This window comes from Podarcis muralis, chromosome 15 (genome assembly GCF_964188315.1).
Source record: "Podarcis muralis chromosome 15, rPodMur119.hap1.1, whole genome shotgun sequence".
Classification (NCBI taxonomy): Eukaryota; Metazoa; Chordata; class Lepidosauria; order Squamata; family Lacertidae; genus Podarcis; species Podarcis muralis.
Window position 1 is genome coordinate 28,113,681 of NC_135669.1, and position 16,288 is coordinate 28,129,968.

The 16,288-nt window shown below is 47.5% G+C and overlaps 1 protein-coding gene across 1 annotated transcript in view; it reads right to left on the reverse strand.

Annotated features, from left to right (window-relative positions):
* Positions 1-1,653: 1,653 nt before the first annotated feature.
* BARX2 (BARX homeobox 2) overlaps positions 1,654-16,288 on the reverse strand; it is a 41,523-nt gene continuing 26,888 nt past the window's right edge. The window contains exons 2-4 of the mRNA XM_028708674.2: positions 10,841-11,138; positions 3,054-3,138; positions 1,654-2,179 (exon numbers count right to left, since the gene is read on the reverse strand). Of these exons, the coding sequence (XP_028564507.2) occupies positions 1,931-2,179; positions 3,054-3,138; positions 10,841-11,138 (632 nt within the window). The 3' untranslated portion in view covers positions 1,654-1,930. The remainder of the gene's footprint in view (positions 2,180-3,053; positions 3,139-10,840; positions 11,139-16,288) is intronic.

Sequence of the window (16,288 nt, forward strand, 5' to 3'; positions counted from 1 at the left end):
ACAGTGGTACTTCGGGTTAAGTACTTAATTCGTTCTAGAGGTCTGTTCTTAACCTGAAACTCTTCTTAACCTGAAGCACCACTTTAGCTAATGGGGCCTCCTGCTGCCGCCGCGCCGCCGGAGCATGATTTCTGTTCTCATCCTGAAGCAAAGTTCTTAACCTGAGGTACTATTTTTGGGTTAGCAGTGTCTGTAACCTGAAGTGTATGTAACCTGAGGTACCACTGTAATACAGAAAAGTATCTGTGTAGGTGTCCATTTCAAGGTATATTTGTATAAATTGGTGATCCCTGTATTTTAATGGTGTATCTCTGCATATTCTGTACAGTAGGCACAGAATATTTTTATTTCCTTTTGGGGGATAAAACGACCAAGATGGTCACAACAACAATTAAACTTTGACTTGACTACTCACTCCCCCAGGAGGCAGTGATGGCCACCAACTTGGATGGCTTTAGAAGAGGGTTAAACAAATTCATGGCGGAGGAGAGGGCTATTGATGGCTACTAGCCATAATGGCTCTGCTGTTGAGAGAGTGCTGTTGTGGTCTGTCCCTGCTTGCAAGATTCCTGCAGGCATCTGGTTGGCCAATGTGAGAACAGGGTGCTGGGCTAGATGGCCCACGGGCCTGATCCAGCAAGGACTCTTCTGGAGTCCTTAGATTAGGGCTGCATACTTCCGGAATTTCCCGGACATAGCCGGGATCCGTCTGTCACAAATGGCATGCAGGCGGAATTTTCAGGGGAAAACGTTCAGGGAAAACCTGGGACAGCCCATATCAAGAGTGTTGGTTTTTGGGCGACGTTCCTAAAAAATAGCTCAACAACTTTGGGGGGAAAAGAAAAAAACCAAATAAAAGAAAATAAAAGCGCAACAACTTTTGTGTCTGGATTTTCACTTTTGGAAACATGGCAAGCCGACCTTAGATATGCCTTCTCTTCTGACATCAACAAGGAACTCTTCTACCGAGAGTTCAAATATTGCTTCATTGAGTTCAGGGTTTCCTGCGCTAACTGGCTGTGGCACTCCAGAGCTTCATGCATGGAACTTCCCAGCCCCACCTGGAGATGCTGCCAGGAACCGAACCCAGGGCCTTTTGTCTTTAAAACAGATGCTCTGCCACTGAGCTACCACTTTCCCTTCCATGTGCGCCAGAAGTTTGTATTGCCACCACTGAGCTCTGGGTGGCTACAGGCAGGTCTACCCGCTTGCCCCTGCCGCAGCCAATGCAACTTCCACATCCACCATGAACCAAACCAATACATCCACAACTCTTGCCGCTGCCCTAGCCTCTTGCCCACCCCCTGCCACCACTTCAGTCTTGCCCCTATGGGCCACTGGTGCTGCCAAGCCCTCCAAGTCAGAGAGCGACTTGAGGAAGTCGGGCCTCTACTCCTGTGCTTCCCTCAAACCCCACCCCCCTCTGATCTTTGTGATGCTGGAACATAAACATCCCAGATTCCCAAACACCCCTGTTAAAAACACCTTTGCTTTGGCCCGTTCCCAATTAAGCACTGGTTGCAGAAGAACGCTATGTTGGAACGACGACAAAGGACCTCTTGTTTTGTTTGGCAGTCACTGCTCTGAACCCATTTCACAGATGAGGATAATAAGGGGGAAGGTGAAAAGGGACAGTTTTTTTCTGGCAGCCTCTTCCTCCCAGCTCCCTGTGCATTTCCAAAGTCTCAGATTTGCAAGCATGCAGTCTCTTTGGGAGGAGAGCTCAGGCCCCACTATCTGTGGGGAGGGTGTACACACTGCATAGGAAAGAAGGAAACTGTCGCTGCTGCCTACATGGGGTCTCTTTGCTCCACAGCGACCCACCCATACTGTTCGATTTCATAAGGCACCAAGTGTGCACGCCTCCAGTTTGTACATTGTCCTTTTGGGAAGTGTGGGGAGTTGTTTTTTTTCTCTCTCTCCCTCTCTCTTAACTTGATGCAGTTTCTCCCAGAGGGGTTTCAGCTGTGCTTTTAGGAGATTCCTCTGTCTCTGAAGGAGCATCCAATGGCTCCCCGGTCAACCCACACTCTTCCGTGGCCTGGCTTTCCTCCAAAGCCGGCTGGTGAGCTTGGCTGTTCATCTTCTCCTCCGCTTCGATCTCTTCGGAGCTGGGAATGGAGTTTTTCTTGGGGCGGCCTTTGGGTTTTGTGGGGGCCTCCTGCCCACCTTTCAGGACCTGGAGCAAAAACAACAACAACACGCTGAGTGTCTAATTGCTGCTTTCATGGGGTTTTTAAAGTGTTAAGTTGGACCAGCAACAAAACCTTACAGCATGGAGAGTTCCTGTGCCCTGTCCAGCCTGCCATGCCCTCTCCCAGGATATTCCATCCCATCCCCTAGTTTTCCATTCCTCCTCCCAAAAGTCAGTCAGCATTCCATGCCCACTGAGCATGCTCAGTCCTCAATAGGGTGTTTTTAGAGTTTCCCACCCTACTGATTTCTTTCCTGTTGTTTTTAGGGGTTTCCTCCAGGCCTGAAGATACCTCACTTTTGTTTCCCCATTTTGTCTAGGATTCTATCAGCACTCTGCAACTGAATTCACTGTTAGAGGGACTGAGTCATCTTTTGCTCTGCAGCACTCAATTAGAACAAAAAGCATCAAGAGATTTTTTTCTTGCCGCTTAGAACTTTTTATTTATTAAAGTTAATTTTTGAAAAGGGGGCTAGAAATGTTCTTAAGTAAATAAATCTTGAAACACTGATAGTGGAGGCAACCCACTCTGATGCTGAAAAGCATTAATAAAAGATTATTTTACTATCCCAAGTGTCAGAGAAGCAGGAGGATTCTTGGATGAAAATCACATTTAGGGATGTCACCCAACTAAGGAAGTCTTACACTTCAATCCTATGCGGGTTTACTTTGAACTGAGTCTCACTGCCTAAAGAAACTGCAACTTAACTAAAAATTTTTTAAAAAGTAACAACTAAGTTTTATGTTAAAAATGTGATTTTAAAAAAATGAGACACAAACCTTTTGCCCCTTTTCATTTCATTTCATTTTTGCCTTGGGCATACCCTGTACTCATGCCTCTGTTTACCACAGAACCTACCATTTTCTTCCACTTCATCCTGCGATTCTGGTACCAAGTCTTCACCTGAAGTTGAGTTAGGCCCAGGGACTGAGCCAGATCCAGCCTGGAAAACAAGAGATCCAAATCAACAACAGAAAGGAAGACGCACCATCCACGGCCAAGATCTGATTAGCTCACATCCTGCGGAAAGCGAACAAGTTGTACAGACACTGGAGGGGAAAACCAAGGAACACTAACAGCCAGGGGAAGATAGTCATCATCAGACTGACAACGTGCCCTGTCTGTCCAAATAAATCAACTAAAGGAAGCTAAAGAGAAGTTGTAATTCCCCCTTTGGTGTAATTAACTGCGGGGAGGTTTCTCCCCCCACCCCCACAAATAAATAATTTGTTGCAAATAACAATGCAAACATTTGAGAGGTGCAGAAACGAGCAATGACTTGTTTGTCTGATATCATACGGTCCATGACTTAAGAAAGAAAATGATGCAGAGGGGGAAAGCAGAGAGATATGTTATGAACAGGGGCATAGAAAGGGGGGGGGGTATGGGGGTGTGGTCTGCCCCGGGTGTCATCCCTGAGGGGGTGACAAAATGGGGGCGGCACTTACCGTGGGGCCTGACCTACAGCAGGCCTGAGGCGCGCGTCTCTCCTGGGAGTGACATGGTAGCTCGGGGCCCCACGCTGCCCGAAACGGCAGTGTGGGGCTTGCGTCCGCCAGGCGGACTCTGTGGGCAGCTCGCCACAGCGGATCGCCGTGGCGCCCCCCTGTGGGTGACTCACCCCGCCCCCACCACTCTGGGTACTGGAGCAGCTAGCTACACCCCTGTTTATGAATAATAAGATCATGATGCCACGGAAGCACAACAGAGCCATCAGTAATAAGTCCTGGAATGCAAACTTAACTGATTGTTTCAGGTTGAGGAGCATCACCTGCACAGTAATTTCCTGTGGGGCTTATATAGGAGAGAGATGGAGGCAGTAATGATTGGTGCACTAAGAGCTCATCCACACTTCTGCTTGCCTTGTGCAGTTTTCTGCTTGTCTCATGCCTTTCTAGGCTCTGGTCCAAGCAGTTTTGCCTTTGCCCCACTGCTTTCCTCAGGAAAACCCGCTCTTTAGCGCTAAATCAGAACAAATGGCAATCTGTGGGAAACCCCATTGCTGCTTGTTCCGCTAAACCGCAGCTTTTGCCAGGGGGGAGTGGCTGGGCAAACAAACAGAGGTGCAAATAAGTCCTAACTTGGAAAGAAGCCCCATTGAACACAGTGGGATTTCTCCCTGAGTCAGCATGCCTTGGACTGGGCAGTTAAATTGCTTTCATTGCTCCTTAAAGTGACGGTCCCAAGAAGAGACTTACGTAAACACCCGCAAGTTCAGGCTGGCCAATTCTGCAGACCTGTGGTCTGTCTCATGCACGTTCAAAAACAATGTTAAGGGTTTGGTGGTGCTAAAACAGAGGCCACCAACCTTTCTGACCTGGGTGTGTGTCTGAGCGTACCATGTTGCCCATGAGCACTGCATTGAAGGACCTCTTATTAGTGGGTAGCGTGTCAGACTAGGACCTGGGAGACAAGGCTTCAAATCCCCACCTTGGGCCAGTCACTGCCCCTCAGCCTAACCTACCTCACAGGGCTGTTGTGGGAATTAAATAGGGGGGAGAACCATGCACACCCCCCTGAGCTTCTTGGAGAGAGAAAACTGTGGGGTATAAATACAACAGATAGATAAATAAATCGACCAGCCTCTCACTGACCTTCTTGTGCAAAGGTGGATTTGCTACTCTGGTTTTCCACAAAGGCTGGAAAGCCAGACGGAACTCAGGTTCCTAAGGATTCAGAACTCAATGGCACTCAGATCAAACTGGGTTTCACCTGAGATTTCCTTGATAAGATATGGGAAGGTCCCCTCTGCGGGCACACACAAACACACAGCCAAGCACCACTGTGTTTACGTAAGGCCCGTTGGTTAAGGACCAAGTGAAAGACTAATCTCCTTGGATGAAACTTGCTGAACAAAGAAATCTGAAAGAGACCTGCTGGCATGACATCTTCGCTGTGCCTCTGCCACGATTAGCATCAGTGAACCAGAAACACAAAAGGTGCGAGGGCAGCCTAAGCCAAGCTTGATGCACTCGGTCACGTCTCATACACACCACCGGCTGCACGGTAGATGACTCTGAATCACCCTGAAATTTGCCAGGTCGTTTTCTCTGCGGTGGGGTTCCAATAGCTGTGTTCACATGGCAATCGTTTTACCAGTTGGTTGCAGCCCCAAAAGGCCCAGAGAACTTGGCTTAAAGAGGGACAACAGGTGACCTACTTCTTCCACTCGTTACCTGTTTCTCAATGGGCTGGAAACATAGGAGCAAACCTTATAGCAAGTTGGATCATGGGGCCATCTGGTTTGGTTGTTTGGGCAACCTCTCGTACCCTCCAACATTTCAATAATAATAATAATAATAATAATAATAATAATAATAATAATAATAATAATACATTATTTATACCCCACCCATCTGGCTGGGTTTACCCAGCCACTCTGGGGGGCTTCCAACATCAAACAATAAAAACTTCCCTAAACAGGGCTGCCTTCAGATGTCTTCCAAAAGTCAGATAGTTGTTTATTTCCTTGACATCTGATGGGAGGGCATTCCACAGGGCAGGCACCACTACCGAGAAGGCCCTCTGCCTGGTTCCCTGTAACCTCACTTCTTGCAAGGAGGGAACCACCAGAAGGCCCTCGGTGCTGGACCTCAGTGTCCAGGCAGAATGATGGGAGTGGAGACGCTCCTTCAGGTATACTGGGCCAAGGCCATTTAGGGCTCTAAAGGTCAGCACCAACACTTTGAATTGTGCTTGGAAATGTACTGGGGGCCAATGTAGGTTTTTCAAGACTGGTGTTACATGATCTTGGCGACTGCTCCGAGTCTATCTGCCGCATTCTGGATTAGTTGTAGTTTCTGGGTCACCTTTAAAGGTAGCCCCACGTAGAGCGCATTGCAGTAGCCCAAGCGGGAGATAACCAGAGCATGCACCATTCTTGCGAGACAGTCCTCAGGTAGGTAGGGTCTCAGCCTGCGAACCAGATGAAGCTGGTGGACAGCTGCCCTGGACACAGAAAAACCACTAGCTTTGATGCTCCGTCTACAATCAGCAGCACCGACTCATTCTAATGCTTACCTGCATTACAGGGCTGTTGTAATCATCGCTGAGATCAACTCTTTACGGAGTGTTTTGAACACTTGGCTTTGCTATAGCAACACCGAGTGTTATTATCGGCAGGGCAGAACCCATCAAGGCTGCTGCTTATCAGGCCCATCTGCCCTCTGTTGCCATTAGCGAGCCTCGTCATTCAACGGTTCTCTTCAAGCTTTCTTTAAGACCCACATCAAAGGGAGCAAGGGCAAGGGCAAAGCCGTTGGCAAGACTCCTGAACGGTATGCTGCTGGGCACACTGGTGTGAGGAATAGGGTGACCTCGTGCTCCACTTCATAGTGGGCGGCCCTATGTTTGAAGGGCTTTCTGGCCAAAGTCCAGTTTAAAAATAAAGAGCCCTCCTTAAGGAGGGAGTGCAAGGAGTCATGAAGTTGGACGGCCACCGGAGTAGGAACACTGCTCTCCTTGCCATATGGTCTTTCCGACAGTGGTGAGGTACATTGCATCTCCATTTCCATGAGAGCAGTGACATCTGAACCAGCATTAAGATATATAAATTAAGCTTTTTGCAAGTTTCATGCTAATCTGTGACTCCTTTTGTCCCCTTTTCTGATGCTGAATGATGACTTCTCTTTTTTGGCAACACATAAGCAAAGTGCAAGTAGATAAATAGGTACCACTCCGGCGGGAAGGTAAATGGCTTTTCTGTGCGCTGCTCTGGTTTGCCAGAAGCAGATTAGAAATGCTGGCCACATGACCTGGAAGCTGTACGCCGGCTCCCTCGGCCAATAAAGTGAGATGAGCACCGCAACCCCAGAGTCGGCCATGACTGGACCTAATGGTCAGGGGTACCTTTACCTTAAAGTAACCACTATTCCAGCATTGCACAGGGTTGGACAAAGAACTGTTGGCGTTCCTCTTCCAACTCTACCGTTCTATGATTTTAGTTTCACAAGTAGGCCATGAAAACATCTAGCATCAAGTGGGATGCATTGGGGTTGCCCCAAGACCTGTTGCTACGCGAGGTGATGCTCAGGATGGCACCCTTCCTTATTCCTCATCCAGAAGGAGTGATCAGCCAGGCCACCCACCAGTTTTCAAGGAGGAAGAAAAACTCTTGAGAAAAAACATGCATGCGTGGCCATTTTTTGAAGCGTCAAGGGAAGGGCGTCTTGAATTTTCAACCAGGAAAGGAAAATATAGCAACGTCTGCTGCATCTTTGGGAGGCGATGCTGGGAGCCTGGCGGAGGTTTTGCCATTACTGAATCTCAATCTTCACACGGGAAAGGCGCCTGGTTGGCAGCAGGGGCCACATCGCGGCGAGATTACCTGTAACCCTTTGCAAACTGGTTGCTGCGCCTGTTTAGAAACAACAGGCACTGCCTAGGAAACCAAAGCAACAAACAAGAGGGAGGGAGGGAAGGGGCAGGAGAGCTGTGCTGGCTCATCGTGCTCAGTCACGTAGGATGCCAAGGCTTATTAGTGCCAAGAGAGTCGTGTGTGTGATTGATGGTGTTGCCCAACCAGTCATGTGAGGTTCTGAGCTGGCACCACACTAGCCACCCAAACCCTTGAATGGAATCAGGACCCCTTACGAGAGGGACAAAGAAGCCCTTGGCGCTGAGCACTGTGGGCAATAGCCCTTGGCCTACGCAGGATGGCAGTGGATCTACAGGCAGCGGTGGCTGATGCCCATGGAAGTGTCCAAAACCTCCCATTGTTCTAGGCGCATTTTGCGACAGGGAATTTCATTTGCACAAGCAGTTTCTGAGTTCTGGGCGCAGTACTGCGCCTAAGATTTCAGATTAAAACTGCAGAGTGGAAGGAAAGGAGGACCTTTTTCTGCCTCCCCACTTCTAGCTACTCTCTGAAGATCGGAGAAGAGACCCTCTTAAGAATATCAGGGAGGTGGGCAGGGGAAGGACTAGAATCATGTGGGAAATGAACATAATATTTTAGCTGCAGTTCATTCATTTCAGCTTTGCACAGTGGTACCTCGGGTTAAGAACTTAACTCGTTCTGGAGGTCTGTTCTTAACATGTAACTGTTCTTAATCTGAGGTACCACTTTAGCTAATGGGGCCTCCCACTGCTGCCATGCCGCCGGAGCACGATTTCTGTTCTCATCCTGAAGCAAAGTTCTTAACCCGAGGTACTATTTCTGGGTTAGCAGGGTCTGTAACCTGAAGCGTCTGCAACCTGAAGTGTCTGTAACCCGAGGTACCACTGTATTCTTGTTATAAAAAAGTGCACCTATACATTCCGTTGTTGTGCCTATAACATAGCTGTCAACTTTTCCCTTTTCTTGCGAGGAATCCTATTCAGAATAAGGGAATTTCTCTTTAAAAAAGGGAAGCGTTGACACCTATGGCCTATAACTTAGGTTTAGGGTGCCATTTAGCTCCTAGCTTTTACATTTCAGTTTCTAACACTGGCCCATGGGGGACTGGTAGGGTAGAAGCCAGGGAACCTGACATCAAGGGGGTGCCAGAACTAAGTAATTCGCAGGAGTGTCCTAGAGTGGACGCACTGGGCGAGCATTGTCCTCCAACCGAGGTGGAGAGCTTAAAAGCACTTTCGACATGGGGAAACCCCAAGTGGAGAAAGGGGCAATCAATGGCTACTAGCCATGATGACTACCTCTGCGGCTAGAGGCAGCCACGCTTCTGAAAACACAGGAGGCTAGAGTGCTCTTGTGCTCATGTTCTTCTTGCTGGTTTCCCAGAGGCATCTGGTTGGCCAGTGTGAGAACAGGATGCTGGACTTGATAGGCCATTGCCTTGGTCCAGCGGACTCTTCTTGTGTTCTTAAATGGACCTGGCATTTGAAGAGCTTTTAAGCTCCCCACATCACTCGGATTTAACGTGCGCAATTGCAACCAGAATTTTTGCCTAGCATTTCTGATCAGCAATGCAATCACTGAATACTTTTAAAACAAACATACACTGTATTTTTCCGTGTATAAGACACCACCCTATTTTGGGGGACTCCAAATTAAGAAAATAGGGGGAAATTGCCCCATGTATAAGATGACCCCCCTTTTCTTAACATAATTTTAAAAGAAAAAACCTTGTCTTATACACAGAAAAGTACGGTAATTAAAGTCTTCTTTACCCCAAATCTTGAGTAATGTGATGAATTGGTGCAGAGGCTCCCATCTTAGACTTTCCCCTACTGGGCTATAAAAACAAGCAACATTTCCTTTCCCTACTGATTGAACCAGCATCCCTTCTCTTTCAGAGGAAACATAGGGATCAGCCTTTCAAAGGGGTACCAGGAAGGAAGAAGCCTTTCTCTCTTCTTCATAAGTATCACTGCACATCAATTCATGATGGCATGTGTGCGTTTGAAGCATTCCCACAGCCCTGGTATGCATTTTCCACTGATACAATCTACTCATGTCTCCTTTGATTTTATCTTCTTCTTTTTTATTTAAGGCAAGGGTGCTTTGAAATCTGACCCGACCATGTGACCAAGCACTCCACTGGGAGCAAGCTCATCTCCACGTGCCCAGGCACCATGGCTGTGCTCTCAGCTCCTGAACAGCTGAGAGGAACATCACAAGCCAGCATCCTGGTGAGGCTGGGAGGAGGACCCAGCCACCAACCCCAGCTCAAGAAACACGTTTGTCCAGAAACGGAAGCCCGCAGAGAGTTTGCTTCTGCAAATGATGCAGCAAGGCTAAAGTGTGGAGGTTTGAAGTGGGGATATTTGCAGGAATTCAAAATGGCAAGGATCTGCCTCTTGGTCCCAGTACGTTTCCGAGCACAATTCAAAGTGTTGGTGCTGACACTGAAAGCCCTAAACGATCTCGGTCCAGTATACCTGAAGGAGTGTCTCCACCCCCATCGTTCAGCCCGGACACTGAGATCCAGCGCTGAGGGCCTTCTGGTGGTTCCCTCATTGCGAGAAGTGAGGTTACAGGGAACCAGGCAGAGGGCCTTCTCAGTAGTGGCGCCTGCCCTGTGGAACACCCTCCCATCAGATGTGAAGGAAATAAGCAGCTATCTTATCTTTAAAAGACATCTGAAGGCAGCTCTGTTTAGGGAAGTTTTTAATATTTAATGCTGTATTGTTTTTTAACACTCGATTGGGAGCCGCCCAGAGTGGCTGGGGAAACTCAGCCAGATGGGCGGGGTATATATAAATTATTATTATTATTATTATTATTATTATTATTATTATTATTAGTCCTCTCTCCAGTTTGTGCAGCAGCAAATGGGTTCTTGTTTATTCATGTGTAAATAGGAAGATGTAATTGAAAGGAGTGACACCTTACATACAAGTTAGGCAGATAAACACAGAACGTGTTTTGTTTTCAGATGGCAGTGTAGAAGATTTTTTTTAGGTTTTACAAATTATCAGCAGGACAAAAGGGCACCTCCTTTCCATTTAACTTGCTCGTTGCTAAATAAATATGGGGAAATATTTAAGATTTTCAAGTGGTCAGGCTTCCCAGATGTGTGAACGCTTTTATGCGTTCCATCCACGTTCATTAATTTCAACAGGTCTCCTCTGAGTAATGGAGACAACCCACTGTCGGTTGCAGTTTTTAAAAAATAAAATAAAAATTCAGCGTTAGCTTCTGGAAATCAGAATATTACAGCACGATAAGAAGCAGTTCTGGGTTCAAAGCCCCCTCAACCAACCTGTCTGGAGTGGAGAGGTACTTCTGCTTCTGGAACTTCTTCTCCAGCCCCATAAGCTGCAGCTCCGTGAAGATGGTGCGGCTGCGGCGAGGCTTCTTCAAGCGGGGCGCCGACTGCTCCGCCTCCGACTCGCTGCTCCCGTGGGTCTCGCTGGCCTGGGTCTCTGAGCAGGTGCTCCCCGGCGTGGGGTGTGGCGAGAGGACGCGGGAAGTGCCGGCGGCAGGGATGAAGTGGGAGACGGCCGAGGGCTGCCTGGTGATGACAGAGATGAGAGGATAGGCCCTCAGAGAAGGGGATCCTGGGGAACAAGCATCAGAGAAGGAGAGGGGTTACACCACAGGTTAGGGCCTTTGCAGGAGAGGTTGAATCATCGTGGTTCAGAGCCGCCCAATCAGAGCAAGAGCGATTGGGCAGGAAGAGGGGACATCCTGAAGTTGCATGCATGAGCTTTGTGCCTCCCACCCTAAGCTAGGTAGAAACTTCACGGGTTTTGGGATGGAGGCACCAGGATTTAATACTGCAATGCTATAATTTATGGGGAACATTTAGGGGACTATCCTAGTCTCCCATGTCCACTGGCTGACTACACGCCAATGCTGATTGCCTGTGATGACCTGGGACTCGGGCTCAGACTCGGAACCAGAGGAGACTCAGTCTGCACCAGATCCTTTGCCTCAGGCATCACCTGAACCAAGTCTGGGGCCTGACCCTGAAGAGTTCTAGTCTGCACAGGTTCCCCTGCAGCAAACACTAGCTGGGCCGAGTCAGGGGCCTGAGCCTGCCCAGGCTCCAGATGTGGGGATTACCTTGTTGCCTTCAGCTGGGCCATGACTTACAGCTGCTCCACTACCGGTGGGGAGGCTGAGGCGGCCCCTGGGTCTAGTAACCCACCGATGTCTCCCGAGCTGCAGAGACTAAGGTCTGAGAGAAGGAGAGACCCGAGTACTCGCAGGAGGAGTGCTCACCTTTGGGCGAAACAGGGAGGTGAGTCGCCGGGGGATCAGGACTGGCCATTCCCTGACAAAGATAAAAGGCTTTCGGACCCCAACCCAGGTTGCAGAAGCAACATGTACGCCAGAGATCCTGTACCTGTCCTTGCCTGGTTTCCTGCCTTGTGTCCTGCCTTGGCCCTGTTGGACTGACTCCTAGCGGAACCCTCGGATTCTGGACCGGCCCTGGACCGCGTTTCATGGGTTATCCTCCAGGCCCAGCACATTGCCCTATGCCTGTTTGGTTGAAAATAACTCTCTGCTCAGCGGTACTTGCTACCATATTGGCATGGACAGCCTTGAGACTATTTGGCCCGTCAACCAGGCCAGCGTTTGACAGCCGCAAATGGAGCCCAAGGCTCGAAAGCTCAGCTTCTGTCCCAGCTTTGCACAAACATCTCTAGCCCTCACCACTGTGTTTACTCATGGATGTGTGAGCTCCTTGCTTTGCTCAAATGTCCCCGAAAAGAAGTTCTATAAAAAGCGCCACCACCAGAACGCGTGAATATTGGACGCATTATGCCAAGTCTCTCGAGCCAAGACTGAAGTGGCTGTCGCTCCGCCACCCTTCTTTGTGTGAAGGAGGAGACAGACATCTGCTCCTGACATGCTCCTGTGCTGCTTCCGAAATTGGTGGGAGATCGTGTCAAGATAAAGGGCCAGCTGGCCACGTCCTCCTGACCAGCCTGAGAACATCCCATTTCAGTCAGCAATGGCTGCGGTTCAACAGCAATGGAGACCCAGGACAAGCCTCCTTCCACTTCTCTTGAAATCCCTGATGCACCCATGAATGGAAATCAGAAAGAAATATCAATGTATCTGCACCAATTCTGGTTATGTTCCTAAATGTGTACTGAATCTTTTAAAAAGACCCACATTCCCAAGCTCTAAGGCTAGGACAACATTTCTGTGTTGGAGTCTCCTGCTTAGTTTGCTTGTGTGTTAATTAAGACACTTTGCCATACCTTATCTTTCATATTGCATTGCTATTTAAATTCTAATAATTATTTCTGAATTCACATCGCTACATATAAACCAGCATATGCAAATCTTATATGTCCCTTCATTTGTCCTATTTTGGGGCCAAGCATTTTCTTTTTTAAGCTGTGCTTAAACTGACTATCCTGTTCTGAAGAGGCTAAGAAAGCTGCTTCCATGTTAGGTTTTCAAAGAGGTTGCAAAGACTTTCTGTTTTTATTTTATTTATTGCATTGCATTTCTATCCCACCTTATTCTCCAAGGAGCTCAGGGCAGAATACATAGTTCTCACTCTCCTCACTTAATCCCCACAACAACCCTGTGAGGCAGGTTAGGCTGAGAGGCAGCAACTGGACCAAGGTCACCCAGTGGGCTTCATGGCCAAGTGGGGGATTTGAACCCGGATCTCTCAGGTCCTAATCTGACACTCTAACCACTACACCACACTGATGTAGTGCAAGCCAGGACAGGCATTTGGCTGAGCTAGGTCATCTTCTGTAATTGTGGCTTAATTTGCAGTTTTTATTTGGACACATTTATACTGTGATTTTTTTAATTGTATTTTTTAAAAAAAGAATATTGTGAATTGCTTTGAGCTGATGGCTCAGCTGGTAGAGAGGAGGGCTGCAAGCTCCTGGCTCAGTTCTGGCTTAGCTTTGTTTAGGGAAAGGGTTGTGGCTGCACACAGTGAGCATAAGCTTTGCAGGTTCAAATCCTGGCATCTCCAGACAGGACTTGGAAAGAGACCCTAACCTTGGAGGTCCACTGGTCAGGGAAGACTGACCCAGGTGGACCACTGGTCTGACTCTGCGCAGAGCAGCTTCCTATTATTGTAAGCAGTTTGAACGGATAAATAGAAAATGAAACCGTTCCACCCCTGAACGCTGCAAGCTCACACAAGCTTCCCACATTAAACACAATCTTAAAAACGAAGACAAAACTCAAAAACTAAACAATCAGCAGAGCCCAGCGGATAAGAGGTTGGCCGCAAACTCAAATGACACAAGTTCTATTCTGAGTTCTGACTCACTCCATGACCTTTCACAAGTCACTTGACGTCTCCATCTCCATTTCATTTACTGACACCCCAATCTCTAAGAACAGTTACTTGGAAGGGAGCCCCATTGACTCTGAAAGCACTTTCCCTATGTGTCCCAGATATGGCATTCTCAGCAGTGGCAACAACAACAACAACCCTTTAAGGTAGGCTTGCTCTACACTTCAGGGGGGAGAGGATGTCTTGCCAAAGGCTGCCTAGTGAGTCCATGGCTGGGTGAGATTTAAACTGAGGGGTTCTTGACTTGCAAATTGTTTATTTAATGCTGTTGGTGGTTGGAGCACTGGGCTGGGACATGATTTAGACCCCCACCCAGCCCTGAAGCGCACTGGGTGATCCTGGGCCAGTCATGAGCTTTAAGAGAATGGGGCCCAGTTTAGCCCAGCATCTTGTTTCCGTGGGAAGCCTTTGGGAAGCCCACAAGCAGAACAACACTCTCCTCTGTTGTGCTCCCAAACAACTGATATGTCAGAGGCATACTGTGTCCGACAGAGGGTGCAATACATGGCTAGTAGCCATTGATGGCCTTCCATGAATTTCTCTAATCCCCTTTTAAAGCCATTCAAGATGGTGGCCATTGCTACAAGTTGTGGCAATGACTCCAAGTGTTTAAGTATGGGCCTCATGGAAGAAGGAAAAAAGGACCTCCTGTGTGAAAAAGCCTGTCCAGACATCTTTATGATCTAAAGAATTCCTTACCTGGATGCAGCAAGGATCTCTAAAGCTCAGAAATGGAAGACAAGACAAGACCTGGACATTTTTTAGCGATACAAAACTATGCGGACTCTGGCTAGGACAGGGGAAATAACTTGCAAATTCTGTGTTTATAAAAGCAAAGAAGAGGCAAAAATTTTCCACTGTTTGGCGGGACTTTATTTCTTACACATCAAACTCGGACATGCAAAACTCTCCCCATGCCAAATCGCAATGTGCTTTTCTTTTTTAATATGTTATTTATTTATGTATAAAATTATACACCGCTTATTGGTTAAAAAAGAAAGAAAACCCTCAAAGTGGTTTACAAAAAAGAAAAAAGAGAACAATAAAATTATGAGTGAGGTGAATTACCAGTAATTTAAGACTTTCCAAAAGTTAAAATAACAATAAACTAAAAACAGATGAAAACTCATATCCTATACCACCTGATCTCTACTAATTTGCATGAACAATCTCTGCACTGCTCCTGCATTTTGTGGTTTTGTTTATGTTCTATCACATCTGTATCTTTGACCCTACATTAATTTAAAAGAATTCTTGCAAAACAAGAGAAAAAGCCTGTCCTGAAACTTCCGATACTCAGTTTCATTGGCTGACCCAGGTGTCCTAGGTTGATGAGCGAATGAGGAAAAACATTGCTCTATCCACTTTCTCCATGGCATGCATAATATTATATACTTCTATTGCATATGCACACTTCTTTTCTAAACTAAAAGACCCTGTGATCATTTTGACTGCCCTATGCGGAACCTTTTCAGACTCCAAAGCAGGGGTCAGCAATCTTTTTCAGCCATGGGCCGATCCAGACCATGTGGTGGGCTGGACTATATTTTGAAAAAAATAAAATAAACGAATTTCCATGCCCCACAAATAACCCAGAGATGCATTTTAAATAAAAGGACACATTCTACTCATGTAAAAATGTGCTGATTTCCGGACTGTCCATGGACCAGATTGAGAAGGCAATTGGGCTGCATCCGGTCCCTGGGCGTTAGGTTGCCTACCCCTGCTCTACGGTATCCTTGTGATAGCCCTAACCCACCAAAATGAGGTGGGTGGGTAGCCATGCAAAGCCCCTTGAGTCCCTTTGAAGATGGCCCAGTCCAGAATTTCAGAGAGAGACTCTCGTTTTCTAGGCAGAAATGGTAAAAAAAGACTTTCAAGTCTTTTGGAAAGCTCCCAAACCCCGCATGCTTCCCATCACACGAGGCTAAAGGCAGCCAAAAACATCTGTTGGGAAGCTCTGACTGAACTCCTCAAGCCCGCTGGACGTGACACAATTATCTATACGTGGCCTTCAAACAAGATCCCATTTCAAAAGTTTCAATTAAGATCCAATGCCTCAAAGGAATCCCTTTTTCTCCACGCCTGCCCGATCCCCGCGAAATGGATCCACACGGCAGATGTTGTAATGGGGAGACAGAGACGAGCAGGAAAATGAAGCTTTAATTAATTGTGCTGTCTGAACCCCCGCAATGGCAAGACACTTTTTCCTCCCAGGCAAAAACAAAGACAAAAAACACAGCACACCTCCCTCCGAAACCTCAGCTAAATCTCTTAATGGAATAAAAGGGGGAAGGAAGGAAAGATTTATGGATCAGCTCCTTCTTGGCATGCCAGGCTCTGCTCCGAGGCAGAAATGTGATCTTTGCTGAAAACACCGTGTGGCGCAGAAAGGTAAATAAGAGGAGAAAATGAATGAACTTG